The sequence below is a fragment of the Salvia hispanica genome, chromosome 1, assembly GCF_023119035.1.
Source record: "Salvia hispanica cultivar TCC Black 2014 chromosome 1, UniMelb_Shisp_WGS_1.0, whole genome shotgun sequence".
Lineage (NCBI taxonomy): Eukaryota > Viridiplantae > Streptophyta > Magnoliopsida > Lamiales > Lamiaceae > Salvia > Salvia hispanica.
This window is the reverse complement of record NC_062965.1, coordinates 8,131,781-8,146,356: the sequence shown is the minus strand read 5'-3', so window position 1 is coordinate 8,146,356 and position 14,576 is coordinate 8,131,781. Positions and strand designations below refer to the sequence as shown.

At 36.5% G+C, this 14,576-nt stretch overlaps 2 protein-coding genes across 2 annotated transcripts; one reads left to right on the top strand and one right to left on the bottom strand.

Annotated features, from left to right (window-relative positions):
- The first annotated feature begins 957 nt into the window (after positions 1 to 957).
- LOC125202028 (receptor-like kinase TMK4) lies at positions 958 to 4,199 on the top strand. Its single transcript, XM_048100340.1, is given in 3 exon segments — positions 958 to 3,181; positions 3,518 to 3,769; positions 3,772 to 4,199. Coding segments are annotated over 3 exon segments (2,736 nt in total). The 3' UTR covers positions 4,032 to 4,199.
- Positions 4,200 to 4,707: 508 nt separating this feature from the next.
- LOC125215706 (selenium-binding protein 1-like) lies at positions 4,708 to 7,208 on the bottom strand. Its single transcript, XM_048117221.1, has 6 exons — positions 7,049 to 7,208; positions 6,761 to 6,956; positions 6,379 to 6,606; positions 6,026 to 6,257; positions 5,486 to 5,866; positions 4,708 to 5,212 (listed from the first exon to the last, which is right to left on the bottom strand). Exons 1-6 carry the CDS (start codon positions 7,179 to 7,181, stop codon positions 4,931 to 4,933), a joined length of 1,452 nt encoding a protein of 483 aa, XP_047973178.1. The 5' UTR covers positions 7,182 to 7,208; the 3' UTR covers positions 4,708 to 4,930.
- Positions 7,209 to 14,576: the final 7,368 nt, after the last annotated feature.

The following is a 14,576-nucleotide window of genomic DNA, read 5'->3' as shown; positions in this document are numbered from 1 at the left end:
GAAACCTTTTCGAAGACGAATACAATGTAATTGGATGATTCCAGAGAAAACGCCCGACCAGGGATTCTGACTGTTTTTGGTTGCGAATTCCAAAGAGTTTGCCCGACCGGGCTTGTTGCATGAGGAAAAACGCCCAACCAGGCTTTTTGCGCTACTTGCATTTTTGAACTCTTTGTGGCTCTTTATTTTAGCACTTTTACCCTAGTATAAATACTCATGTCTAGCGTTTTTACCATAGCTTTGAACATTATTTGAAAGAACAAAGACTCATATTTTGAACATCCATCTTCAACATTGAAGATTTATTCAAAATCCCTTGTGGTTGCACTTAATCTATTGCCGAGCTTTAACATAAATCACTTATCTTCTTCTTCTTCTTCTTCTTCTTCTTCTTCCCATCTTTTCATTGTTATATTTCTTGTTTGGATTGTTGGGTATTTTTGTAAGAACAAATCTAGACAACATATGTTTCTTAAATCCACAGGATCACATTAATTTGTCTCACAAAAGATGTCACATTTTATTTTTTAGAAAAAAAATTTCTCTTACATTAATATAAATATACTATTTTCTCTCTTCACTTAAAGTATAAAACTACATTTTCTAAAATTCTGTGTCATTAACCAAGTGTATCATCTATTATGGGACGAAGAGAATACAATATACACATTGCTTGTAGTGTGCGTAATGTGTGTATAGACATAAGTGTATATTATGTGTGTACATTTTCATCAAATTCAGTTCATATATCAAATATTTTATCTACCAAATAAAAACTTTGGAATTGAATTTTAATAGTACAATTCATTTCTAATTCAATTTGCAATTTCGTGGCACCAATTACAGGTAGATTCATAAAGCTTGTAAATTATGAATTTATGAATATTCATTTGTGAAGTGTAAACAAAATTACAAATAGGCGCTAAACTTCACTCACAAGTTTGTTCATCAACCACCATGGCCACGCGCCTCCGCCTCTTCCTCCTCCTCGCCTTTCTCAGCCTCATCCTCCTCTCCTCCGCCGCCGATGATTCCGCCGCCATGTCCAAGCTCCTCTCCTCCCTCTCCCCGCTCCCCCGCGGCTGGTCCTCCTCCGCCCACTTCTGCACCTGGAACAACGTCCTGTGCGACTCCACCAACTCCTTCGTCACCACCATCAACCTCAACTCCGCCTCCCTCTCCGGCACTCTCCCCCCCGAAATCAACACCCTCTCCCACCTCCAATCCCTCCAACTCCAGAAAAACTCCCTCACCGGCGCCCTCCCTTCCTTCCAAAACATCACCTCTCTCCACCAATTACTCCTCGACACCAACAATTTCGCTTCCCTCCCCAACAACTTCCTCGCCGGCCTCACCAATCTCCAGGTTTTCACCATAAACGACAACAGCAATCTCGCTTCCTGGCAATTCCCCGCTTACCTCTCCGATAGTTCAAATCTTGTAGATTTTTACGCCAGCAATGCCAGCATTAACGGCGCCATTCCAGACATTTTCAATTCTTTGCTTAATCTGCAGGATTTGAGACTTTCCTACAACAACTTGACCGGATCTCTGCCGGAATCTTTCTCCGGATCGGAAATTCGGAATCTGTGGCTCAACAATCAGGAGCTAGGGTTATCTGGAACAATCGATGTGCTCTCCGATATGCCTCAGCTGGTTCAGGTTTGGCTGCACGCTAACGCATTTACCGGCGGAATTCCTGATTTATCGAAATGCACAAATCTATTTGATCTGCAATTGAGGGATAATATGTTAACTGGATTAGTGCCGCCTTCTTTGATCAATTTGCCCGCTCTTCTTAACGTTACATTGCAAAACAACAAGCTACAGGGGCGTTTCCCTGAGTTTCCGGATAGTGTTCAAACTAATTTAGGGGCTGATACTAATAGCTTCTGTTTGGATCATCCCGGGCCGTGTGATCCGCAGGTCAGCACGCTTCTTGACGTCGCGAGTTCTCTTGGGTATCCCGTGGCGATAGCGGAGGAGTGGAAAGGGAACGATGCTTGCCAAGATTGGCAATTCATCCTCTGTGATTCGCAAGGGGGGAATGTGACGGTTGTGAACATGGGGAAGCAGGGATTCACGGGCACTATATCGCCTGCGTTTGCGAATCTCACTTCGCTGAGGACTTTGGTGTTGAGTGATAACAGGCTCACCGGTGGGATCCCTGCTGTCTTGACTACCTTGAAACAGCTTCAGACGTTGGATGTGTCGAATAATAATTTAATGGGCCCAATTTTGACCTTTCCTCGTAATGTGAGTTTTACATATGCTGGAAATGCTTTCCTTGGTAAGAGTGATAGTCGTGGTGGTGGTCCAAGCCAGTTGGATGGGAGCTCTGGATCGTCGAACAAGTCTTCTTCGGTTGGTATGGTAGTTGGTGTGGTTATAGCTGTTTTAGTGTTTGTTGGAATTGTGTTGTTTGTGTCTTATAAATGCTATTTGAAGGGACGGGATAAGAGGTTAAGGGGGATTGAGAGGTCTAAGCAGGAAAAGGAGATGGCGACGAGGAATGGAGTGAATAGAAATGCTGGTGTCTCGAATGAGACCATGAGCCAGAACAGTGGCGATCATAGCAAGATGCCCGTTCTTGAGGGTGGCAACATTGCCTTCTCGATTCAGAATCTTAGGCAAGTGACTGACAATTTCAGTGAAGAGAATATATTGGGTAAAGGAGGGTTTGGGGTCGTGTACATGGGTGAGTTGCACGATGGGACCAAGATTGCAGTCAAGAGGATGAAGTCCAATGATATGGGTACGAAAGGCATGAAGGAGTTTCAGGCAGAAATCGCAGTCCTAACCAAAGTTCGTCACAGACATCTGGTCGCGCTGTTAGGTTACTGTATCAATGGCCACGAGAAGCTCTTGGTGTATGAGTACATGCCGCAGGGGCATTTAGGCCAGCATTTGTTTGAATGGGAGAAACATGGCTATCAATTTCTGACCTGGAAACAGCGGGTTACAATAGCGTTGGATGTGGCCAGAGGAGTCGAGTATCTGCACAGCTTGGCGCAGCAGAGTTTCATTCACAGAGATTTGAAGCCATCAAATATACTCCTGTCTGATGACATGAGAGCTAAGGTGGCAGATTTTGGATTGGTGAGAAGTGCGTCTGATGGGAAATATTCTGTTGAGACGAAGTTGGCTGGAACATTCGGCTATCTTGCACCTGAATATGCTGGTATGTGTTCTCTCTGCTGTTTCTTTGATGTTTATATCTCTGTTTAATGGTAATGTTGATTATAAATTCTTCGCAGCCGTGATAGTAACGTTTAGCATCACTTCCTGCACATTCTAAGCTTAGGTTGATGTTAGTTTATACTTCAATAACATTATGTTCTACATATGGTTGACTTCAAACTTTAAGGCGGTTGAGATTTTATGCTCTAGTTAGTGTTCTTCGTCTAGGCATAACGACTCATCATCTTACGCATGCTGTAATATCCCGAATGCTATTGAAATAGCTCTCTTCCTAAGCTGAATCTTGGTAACATTTTAATTTCGAACTCTCTTTCAGCAACTGGGAGAGTGACAACAAAAGTTGATGTCTACGCCTTTGGGGTTGTGTTAATGGAGATTTTAGCTGGTCGAAAAGCCCTAGAAGAAAAGATGCCGAATGAGAAGTCCCAACTGGTGACATGGTTCCGCAGGGTCCTAATCGGTAAAGAAAATCTCCGGAAGTCCATCGACCAGAATCTCCAGCCAGACGACGAAACTTATGAAAGCATATGCAAGGTTGCGGAGTTGGCTGGCCACTGCACTGCTCGTGAGCGTTCCAAAGGCCCGACATGGGGCATGCAGTGAACATCCTGGGACCTCTCGTGGAGCAGTGGAAACCCTCTATTGCCACAGAGAGCGAGGGTGATGGCGTCAACCTTCGTATGGGCCTCCATCAAGTCCTCCAGAGATGGCAAGCCAATGAAGGCACTTCTAGAATGTTCGATGATTTCTCCTACAGCCAGACGCAGTCGACTATCCCCTCGAAACCTACTGGATTTTCGGACACAAATAGCTCCACGGACAGTAGATGACACAGAAAGATTGAAGGCGGGAGAAATTGGATGAAAAACAAGGATGGCTGGAGAAAATGGATAGAGGTTGATTTTGAGTCTGTTTTGCATGCTGTATTTTGCTGTATCTTGAAATGTTGTTTTTTGCATGCTGCATTTAATTTATTCTTTTCTCACCTGACTTGTAAATAGCTCTATTCCAAAAAGTATCAATTTTTTAATTGGGATTGTATTAGAAAACTTTAAATGTATTTTTTTAAAGGTGTGAAAATTGAATATAAAACCAGTGGGGTAACATGCAGTACAGATATAAAAAGTATAGTAGGATTAAAAAAGTAAGTTTGGTTTATCGTTTATGTGACATTGCGTTGCATGGGTTTGGCAATTGGCATACAGTTTGAAATAAAAGTAATCATTGACAATTGGTAGACTACCGAAGCAATGCTGGCGATAATTATTATATAAAAAAAGAAAAAGAAAAAGAAAAGAAATAAAGAACGAAAAAGGAGTTGATCTGAATTGATTATTAAGAAACCAGGTTTGGTTTTGTTGCGGACTCCTTTTTCAACAAAATTTTATCTATAATATTCTATCTCTTACTTTACTTTTTTTTTTTCCACTTTAACTATTTATAATTATTTTTTTAAATGAAGGCGCAAAATGAAATATCTCTCTTACTTAGAATAGAGGGGGTAAGTATTACTATAATATTTCTTACACTAATATTACTATTAATGTCCCATGTCGACAATTTTCTGTTACAAACCATGAAGATGATCAAATTACACTCTATAACTAAATAAAGTTGCATCAATAACATACTACTACGATATATATGGTTGAACTTTATGATCTATATACAATCCAAATCACGTTTGGCTGCTGCAACCATTATTATAACCATGTCCAGAAAAGAAATTTTACATCCAGATGTCGGAAGTGCAATCCCCACCAGGATACCTCATCTCGTGGGCGAGGGACGGGCCATCCGGCTCAGCTCCAAAGTCCACAAAGAACCTAGGGTTGATCTCTAGACCTCCCGTCTCTGTGTCAACATCAATCTGGAGCATGTGACTGCCTTTCTCCACCATCTCCGGATAAAACTGACGGTCCCAAGTACTGAACATCGAGTTTGTAACATAAAGGCGCTTCCCGTCCAAACTCAGCTGTAACATCTGCGGTCCTCCACTTAGTTGGTTACCCTGAAGTCAATATATTATTGAAAAATTGTGAATTGCTTGGGTCTCAACTCGATAAAAGCTCGTATAGTGTTATTACTAATTGAAGTGTAGTAGAAGTTCTACTACACTTCAATCAGCAATAACGCTACAGAACGTAAAAGCTCAGTTGAATTAGCTATTTTAACTATATAAATAAAGCTCGAGTTGGACATGATGGTAAATAAAGCACAACATTACATGATCACACCGGAACAATTCATTGACACACTTCGTTGATAAGCAAAAGAGGCGTACCTGGACTTGAGGTAGTTGGGTTTGGTAAGTTGTGCCATCTTCCGCCTCCGCCACAACAGGACTTCCTTTCTTGATTATGCCTCCGACCCAAACCTGGCCTACCAAACGCGGATTTGCAGGATCTTCAACGTTGTACTGTCTTATGTCGCCATGGAACCAATTGGAAAGGTAGAGGAAGCGATCATCGAGCGATATCAAGAAGTAAGTTATAAGCCCAGGCATCTCTCGTTGAATCCAGTTCTGCACCTTGAGTGGCTTCACTGATATTGCTACCTCGTGTCCCCAAGTCTCATCCGGCTTCTTAAAAAACCTTACAATATTGCTTGCAAAAGCACATGCCGCGAAGCCCGTGTCTTTGGCTGGATCATGCATGAATCGTATCTGTGGATAGATCATTAGAAATACTTAAGTAGCTGTTTGGTAGGCATGTTAGAAATACTTAGATGGCTATAAGTGCCTAACATGAGCCTCATCTTATCGACCAAACAGCCAAATAAACCCATGTAACAAGTTATAGCAACTACTACAACTACCACTAACCTCCAAAGGTAGGAGACCAGTATTTCCAAGATCCAATATCTGTTTAAGCTCTCCTCCCGGCCAGCTGTAGACGTGCAATTGTCTCCCGTATAGACCTTCAAAAACATCCTCAAATTTGAAACCTTTCGTAAAAGTTGCTGGAGCTCCAGATGCTGTGCTGATCATGGTCTTGTGTCGAGGCTGGTACCAGAAATCATAGCCATAAAGGGGGTTGTGCCCTGGTTTCTCCCACCTGCCGCAAACATTTATTAAGGTCGCGTTCCAGAGGTAAGGTCACCACTCAAAGACATGACATGACAAGGCGAACAACGGATTACAATATTTCTAAATAATCCATGAGAGCAGATGTCTACCTTCCTTTGACATTAAAGTCGGAGTCCAGGAGTAGAAATCCATTTCCTTGAGCATTTCCATCTCCATCTCCAAGACACGACACCATGATTTCACCAGACGCAAGACAATGAGCTGTGTGAGGATATGCCAGCCCCGTCTTCTCAATTATTTCCTTGGGATCAATGACCTTATGCAAAGATGGAGCCCTCAGATCCTTTTGAGTATCAACGGCATATATGCGCCCAGACCTGAGAAATAGATAGGAGTTAATAATAGTATCAAATAATTTCCTATAAAGATCATAGACATGTGAAAGACTCATGAATATTGCTATAAATAAGCAACTTAAACAATCCATTCCTTATACATGATTAGCATAAGGTGAAAAATAGGCCTACTTACAATAACGAAGGGAGAATAAGAAAGCGTCTAGCAGCTGATGGATCTCCATGGCAAGAGCTGCAAGCATTCCATCCAGAGTGGTGCAGTTCGTCTCCAAGGTAAGGCATGGGTAGTCGATGAATGACTTTAGAATACGTTGGCGAATTCGGATCAATATCCACAGTAGCAAGGTAATCTGGCTTCTCTCTTCCAGTTCCTGTTAACGTAAAAAAAATGCAGCAAGAAGTAAAAAAGGCAGCAACAAAGTAAAGACTAAGAAATTGAATGGAAAATAAGTAGAAATATTACCAGTATAAATGCAAGTAACGTAGATTAAGGTTTCGTTGGGGCCAGACATGGCTTGAAGCGGAGAAGCATAACCTGGTCCTTTGTTGCAGCACCCATTTTCCACCACACCCAAATTTTTTGCCAATGCCATCATATCCTTCTCTAGTTCTCTCTCTCTTAATTGTCTTGTTCTTGCTTCTGAAATGAAGCACTCCAGAGACATATTTATAGCGCCTTAGGTTTTTCATGAGTTGTGTTATGGCATGACAACAATCCTAACCTAACCTAACCAATAGATTAGTTAATTAATAAATCATGGTGCAACCAATGGGTCGGAATGCAGTTGGCAGCGTGGAGCTGTGGTGACCTTGAGGTCACGGTTCAAACCCTGCCACCCGCTGTGAGACTTTCGGCCTTAATCCGCAAGCCCGATCGAGCAGGATTAGTCGGATTCCGCCAAAAGGCGGGTTCAGTACACCTGTGGTTAAACCAAATAAATAAATAAAATAAATCATGGTGCAATAAGTTACTGCTCTCTACAATTCAGTATCTACTATGCATATCTCATTCAATATTACTCCCACCATTCCATAGTAGAGGACACATTTCTTTTCGGCACGAAAATTAAGAAAATATTGTGTAATGTAAATAAAAAATACTCCCTCCGTTTCTTCATAGTTGAGTCATTTTACCATTTCGGGAAGTTTCTTCATAGTTGAGTCGTTTCCTTATATGGTAACTTTTTCCCATTTCTTACTTTACTCTCTCGTACTTTATTCTTTCTACTTTATTGACTTTATACTTTATTCTCTCTTACTTTTTTATCTATTTTTTTAACATACCCAACATTCATTTCTAAAACTCCGTGCCGAAAAGTTCCGCCTCAACTATGAAGAAACGGAGGGAGTACTAAAGTAGAAAAGAGGGAAAAGTAGATTAATCAAGTAAGAGAGAGAGAAAAGTAAGTGAGAAGAAATATGTTGACTTTTAATAAAAAGATAAATGACTCCACTACTATGGAACGTACCAAAATGACAAAATGACTCTACTACTATGGAACGGAGGGGGTATAATACTCCATGTGTTACATAAAAGATGTCTTAATTTCTTTTTTAGTATGTCCCATTAAAAATGTCGTGTTTTTATTTTTTAATAAAGTTCTCTCCACTTAACACACAAAACAAAACTTCCTAATCTCATGTCATCCCGCAAGTGTGACATCTTTAATAGGACGAAGATAATAACAAAATATGTAGTTATTATAGAAAATAGAGTCAAACATATCAAATTTAGTCTTCGCCTGTAGTGAAGATTGAAATAATTATATATCTATAAATATATAAAAGAGGGGATGTGATCAAATCAATAAGTGAAATTCTGTCAAAAATTAAAACAAATCTCAGTCATTGGATCTTGTGATGTAACCGTTAGATTAATGTCACGTGTCATCTAATAATGTAGATTGTGTGGTCTAATAATGTAGCTCGGCTAATAATGTAACGCTTTTTAGTTTAATAATGTAGTTGAGATTTGCTTTAATAATGTAGTTGAGATTAATGTCACAACCTTCCAATCTAAGGATCCAAGAGCTGAGATTTGCTTTGATTTTGACAGAATTTCACTTATTGACCATAATGCGCCCCTATAAAAGAGGTTGAAATCTATATCTATATCTATATCTATATCTATAAAATGATGTATTAATATGACAACCCTCTTTATTATAACACTATACCACCATTTTAGGCCGTTAGATTTGAAAATCGTGTGATTCTCAAGCTGCCATGTGGCAGTCCATTTTAATTAAATTGGAACATAAAAAACGCTGAAGAGCAAAATCGACATTTTCTACTTTTAGTCCGTTACCATATTGTAGTGTTACTCTATGAATATTGTAGTGTTACGCACAAGCATCATTTGTAATAGTATTTTTACCTTACCAGATTGCAGTGTTACTCTATGAATATTGCATTGTTACCAAGTACTCCTAAACCCTAAATTGAAGGAGTAGTATTTGAAGTTTACATATTACTTTATTGTACTTGTTCCTGATATAGTTTATTCAAACGATTGCAAATTTGTTCTCGCAGTATTACTGATTATAGCTTTGTGGTCGTCTTCCTTCAATTTCAAGAATGCGGCTAAAATGTGGGATATGCCAAATCCGGTTCTGATTTAAATTTTTGGGAATTGACTAATATATCCACATCTGCAATATCCAACACATAAGATTGCAATCCAAACTCTGTTTCATCAATTCAATCCTAGGCGTCCATCTTTTAGATCTAAGGGCTAGAATTAGTGTTATGATGCCAATCTAAACATGGTGTCACTATAATACTTATCTATCTATAAATCTATATCTATACATGTATAAATGGGAAGTTTAATGAAAACAACAAAGATGCCATTATGAAGATTGGGGTAGGAGTGCAATATTTTTTTTTTTATCTGAAATTACATTCCAGAGAAATTATGTGCTACATACCTTATGTGAGCACCACACTTGTTTGTCGCACATTTAACGTTGTTCTTTTTTTATATATTTGGTTTGATTCTAATATATTATAAAATGTTATTAAAATTTTTAATTTCACAAAATTAATAAAAATCAAAGCTTGATTTATTATTTTATTAACTTATTTGAAATTATAGAGAAAACAAGCTAATTGAGTTTTGATTTTCATGAATTTTGTGAAATTATAAATTTCAACAATATTTCTTAATGTATTAGAATCAAACAAGATATATATAAATCGAAACGAACAATATTAAACGTGCGTCAAACGAAAATGGTGCTCACATAAGGAGCCTATATAAGGTGTGCAGCATGTCATTCCTCTTACATTCAAATGTCAATATTTAATTATTTTATTTTGAAAATATAAAAGTATGTTTATATTAACCTAGGAAGTCATGTAGAAGAAAAATCGAAAGGAAGTAAAGGGGAAGAAAAAGAAACCGATGAACGATTAAGGCAATATTGACTCATAGATTTATGGTTAAACAATTAATATTTGTTTATTTATTAAATGGATTGAATTAGCTTTTTAATGGACCGTAAGTTGATGTCATGATGTGTTCAAATTTTAAATGAAATAATTTTGAATGGCGTAGTTAACAGGTTTAAATTTTTAATCAACTATATAGGCTCCTTATGTGAGCAGTCCCATTTTTGTTTTGGCTCGGATTTTAAGAAATGTCAAGAAAAGCAGATGGATAAAAGTAGTGAAATATGAGAGCAATTATAATGGAAAAGGGCCCTCCCATTCCACATCAGCATTTGACCTAAGAGCCTATCTTCCTGCAATGGAAGGGCCCTTCCATTCTATTTCATTTCCACATTATCAGTATTTTGTTTAAATTTTTTAGCACTTCTATATTTAATATGTTATCAAATTGAATAGATTTAAATGCAAAAATATTAATACACAATTTTTTGTTGTATTACAACATTGAAAAAAAAAGTACAACGAGATGCAAAAAAAAATGGAATAAACAAAAATAATAAAAAAAAGGTAAAGGCCGATGATCAGCCCATCTCCCACAATGGATGGCCGGTCATCGGCTTCCTCCATCAGCTAAGGCTGATATATCGCAGTTGAGATCACCTACAACTTTTCCTACACCACTCCCTACTCCACCCCTCACAAACATAAAATATGATGGCGGGGCCCATTACTTATGTTTGTGAGGGGTGGAGTAGGGGTGGTGTAGGAAAAGTTGTAGGTGATCCCCACTGGATATATCGGCCCTAGGAAGGGGGTGGTTGATCGGCCCTTTCCCTGCAATGGTTGGCCGATGGTGCCGATCGGGAGGGCCTCTCCATCGGCCAACCATTTGCGAATGGCCTGAGTCTAACCTGTATATATTAGTTTTAAATGATATGTGAGTGGAATGAGTTAGTGGAATGTGAGACCTCTTTACCGGTTATAGTAATTATGAACCGAGACTCCTATTCATAGACGAACCACAATAGAAAAACGGGACTCGCTATTCGCAGAAGGAGAGAGTATAATTCGTAATGATTTAGTAATTAGCAGATATTAAATTTATTAATCATATTTTTTAAGCAAAATCATTTTTTATTTAATAAATATGAAGAAAACAAATTGGATCGGTGTGACAATAGTTAAACTAATGCTAAAGCTTAAACAATATACATTGTCCACACAATAAATTTTGAATAAATATATATAAATGAATAATTTCAATTAATCATTAAATTATTTAATTTATGTATTTTAGTATTTTTAATAATAAATAAAACCATAGATTTACACTCCTTCCATCCCACTAAGATGACATGTTTTTCTTTTTAGTTTGTCCTAACTAAGATGACACATTTCTTTTTTTGGAAACTTTCTCCCTCAAATTAATACACTCAACCACTTTTTCCCACCCATGTTAAAATATTCATCTTTCTTCTGTTTCTATTTTAATAATTCCACTTACTTTTTTTCTCTCCAGTTAAACACATTAACCAATAACTCTTAAAATTCCATGCCGGCTAAGGAATGTGTCATCTTAATCGGGACGAAGGGAGTATTAACAAACTAAAGTTATTAAATTCCAGCCAAATTATTCTAATTGAGCTAATAAACTAATCTAATTAACTTGGGCTAATCTATTTGAGCCCACTACTTGAATTGGGCTAATCTATAAACTAATTAAATTTATAGTATATTTTTTTTGACAATTAAATTTATAGTATAATGTCACCATAACGATTGCTATGTAGTATTCCATCTGTCATAAAAAATAGTCATATTTGTAAATGATAGAGATTTTAACGTACAATTAATAAAGTAAGAAATGAGTGAAAAATAAGAGAAAGAAAGAAAAAGCAGTAATTGTTAGTGAATTGTGGAATCCATATCATTAGTGGTGTGTAATTGATTAAAAACTATCCATATTTAGACTTGTCTAATTTTGAGAGATGACCTAAAATAATAAAAGTAGGTATATATTTTAGGACCGAATGGAGTATTACTCTAAGATGTAGACGGCAGGGCAGGAGTATTAACTACTACTCCCTCCGTCCCACAAGAATATGCACTATTTTCTTATTAGTTCGTCCCACAAAATATGCACTTTTTAATTTTGGAAACACTTTTCTCTATAATAAAGTGAGACTCATTCTCCATTAACAATACTTTAATTTTTTTCCTCTTTACCTCTTTCTTACTTTACCACTTTTGTATTAAAATCTGTGCCGAATTCAAAGTGCATATTCTTTGAGGACGGAGAGAGTATTATTATCTTTTTCCTGCTAGTCGCAGTCTATATGAACTGCTTTAACTCGATTTCCTTCGGAGTGAATACAAAAATCGATTTAAGTAATGAAAGTACTCGATTTATTCAATTATTGTAATAATGGTTTAATTAGAAAAATTACGTGTGACCGAAATATCAATTTATACTGAATTACACAACATGGTATGAATAGCCAAATTTCGTTAAACCAAAATATTAAATTTCAACAGAATTAGAAAATATCTTTTGAATTCAATCAACGAGACAAGTGATTGAATTTAATTTCAGAAAAATTGTTTTGTCATATAGCTTGTCTTTCATAGTTATTGATGAATTTAATTTCATGGAAATAATATAGACCGAGCAAACAAGTCATTTTTCTTTATTGTAAATTGAATGATAGATAGACTCAAAGTTACAAAAAGATATTTTAGTCAATAACCTACCTACTTAAAACATCTCCAACCATTTATATAAAAATTAAACCTTTTTTTTTTGTAAATGTCAAATGAAATAATGATTACTTCAACTATTCATACCAGACTATAACTTTAAAATAAATATTCCTTTTTTTACTTACTTTTTATATTTTCAATCATTCCTTTATATTTTATCTATATTACATATTAATCCCACGAGACTGTATCAACAACTTATATTTTTCTATTTTTAGAATTCTTGTTATATGTACCTTTTTAACTATAAATGTTAGTTTAACTATTATTAATTTATTTTATTACTCAAACTCATTTAATTAATTTCTTAAAAAAAGAAAGTTATAAATAACACTTTCTTATTAAGTTATGCTTACTAACTAAAATTATCAATTTCAACCCATATTATTCTAATTCAACTAAACTAAATAATTTGGACAAACAAAAAACCGCATACAAAATATAATCTAATTAAACTAGACTAATTAACTTAAAAAGAAAAATTAACATGATATACATTAATATGGGCTAATCTATAAGAGCCCACTAATTAAATTAGGATAATCTATAAACTATCCTAATAAATCTCATAATTAATAGGATTAATTAGGTTATTATTTCTATCTTTTTTTTCCCTCTGTTGTTGTTTGTGTTCTTTTTCTTTAAAAAGATTTTTTTCCTATATCTTTTCTTGTTTGTATGTTTATTTCTCTCATGCATCTTTTCTACTTTGACACATATAAAATGATTTAGAATTGTATACGATAAATCGCAGAAAAAGTGATTTAAGATTGTTTTAGACTTTTTAGTATAAACTTAAAAATAGACACTTTTGTTCAAAAGTTTAAAATAGATTTGATTTTGCAGTGCCAATGGAGCTATTTTTCAATTACATTTTGGGTTTTATAATCCTAATGGAGAAGGTCTAACTATGAAAATTCGCAACCTAAATAAACTTGAACAATCTATCGTAAAAGCCATCTTGCAGGGTTTAGTGCTGGCCAAAAGTTTCGGGAACCATATGGGATCGAAGTTGATGCTGTGATGGTGGCAGGTTGGCTAAGTATGGGCCAGATGGGTTCTGCGATGACTCGATACACATTGGCAAAAATCAGAAGTGAGCTGAAGGGGACAACCTGGCGAGTGTCGCATATTTTCAGAGAGGGCAGTAAGGCAGCAGATTTTTTGGCTGAGTTGGGAGTCGGGTTGGAGTCGAACGTGATTTTCACAAAGGAGTCAGCCCCAGCGCGGGTGAAGGTGCTTTGCAGAATGGATCAGCTTGGTTTGCCTAATTTCAGATTTTAAGTTAGTTCGTTGTTTTGTTGTGTTAGCTTTTGTTTTGTTCCTTTTGATGTTAGATTTTCTTTTGCGTTTGTTCCTTCTCTCTTGAGACGATCCACTTTTGGGATAGTCTGTTGTAAAACTTTCTTTTGATGATATATAGGGGACGAGGGGCCTACTTCACCCTCCACCGGGAAGGTGCTTGATTAAAAAAAAAAAAAAATCTATTGTAAAAGGTTGCATTGTCGATCCAAGTCAGTAGATATCTTGGTCAGCTAATGACACTTTTCGTTAGAGTTTAATACATTTGTTAAATATCTTTCGAGTGCTTGTACATTGCAAAATATTCTTTCCTATAAATGAGAAGAAATATTTTGTTACAATGTCTTTTGTGTATACATATATAAAATGTTACTTAATACATTTAAATGTATAAAACACAAACGAGTCTAATTGTTTTGCTTAGTATACTGGTCTAGAATATGTCATCACAGAATATGATGCAGTCTTTGCAGATGAGAGATGATATTTCACAACTTAGAGTCAATACACATGTTTCTTTACCGTTAAGAAATAAA

Excerpts from the sequence above, each read along its gene's own strand:
- LOC125215706 (XM_048117221.1), bottom strand. The coding sequence starts at position 7,181 with ATGATGGCATTGGCAAAAAATTTGGGTGTGGTGGAAAATGGGTGCTGC. Across the intron at positions 6,957-7,048 it reads CGTTACTTGCATTTATACTG|GAACTGGAAGAGAGAAGCCA; the intron begins GTAATATTTCTA and ends TTACGTTAACAG. Across the intron at positions 6,607-6,760 it reads CTTATTCTCCCTTCGTTATT|GTCTGGGCGCATATATGCCG; the intron begins GTAAGTAGGCCT and ends TCTATTTCTCAG.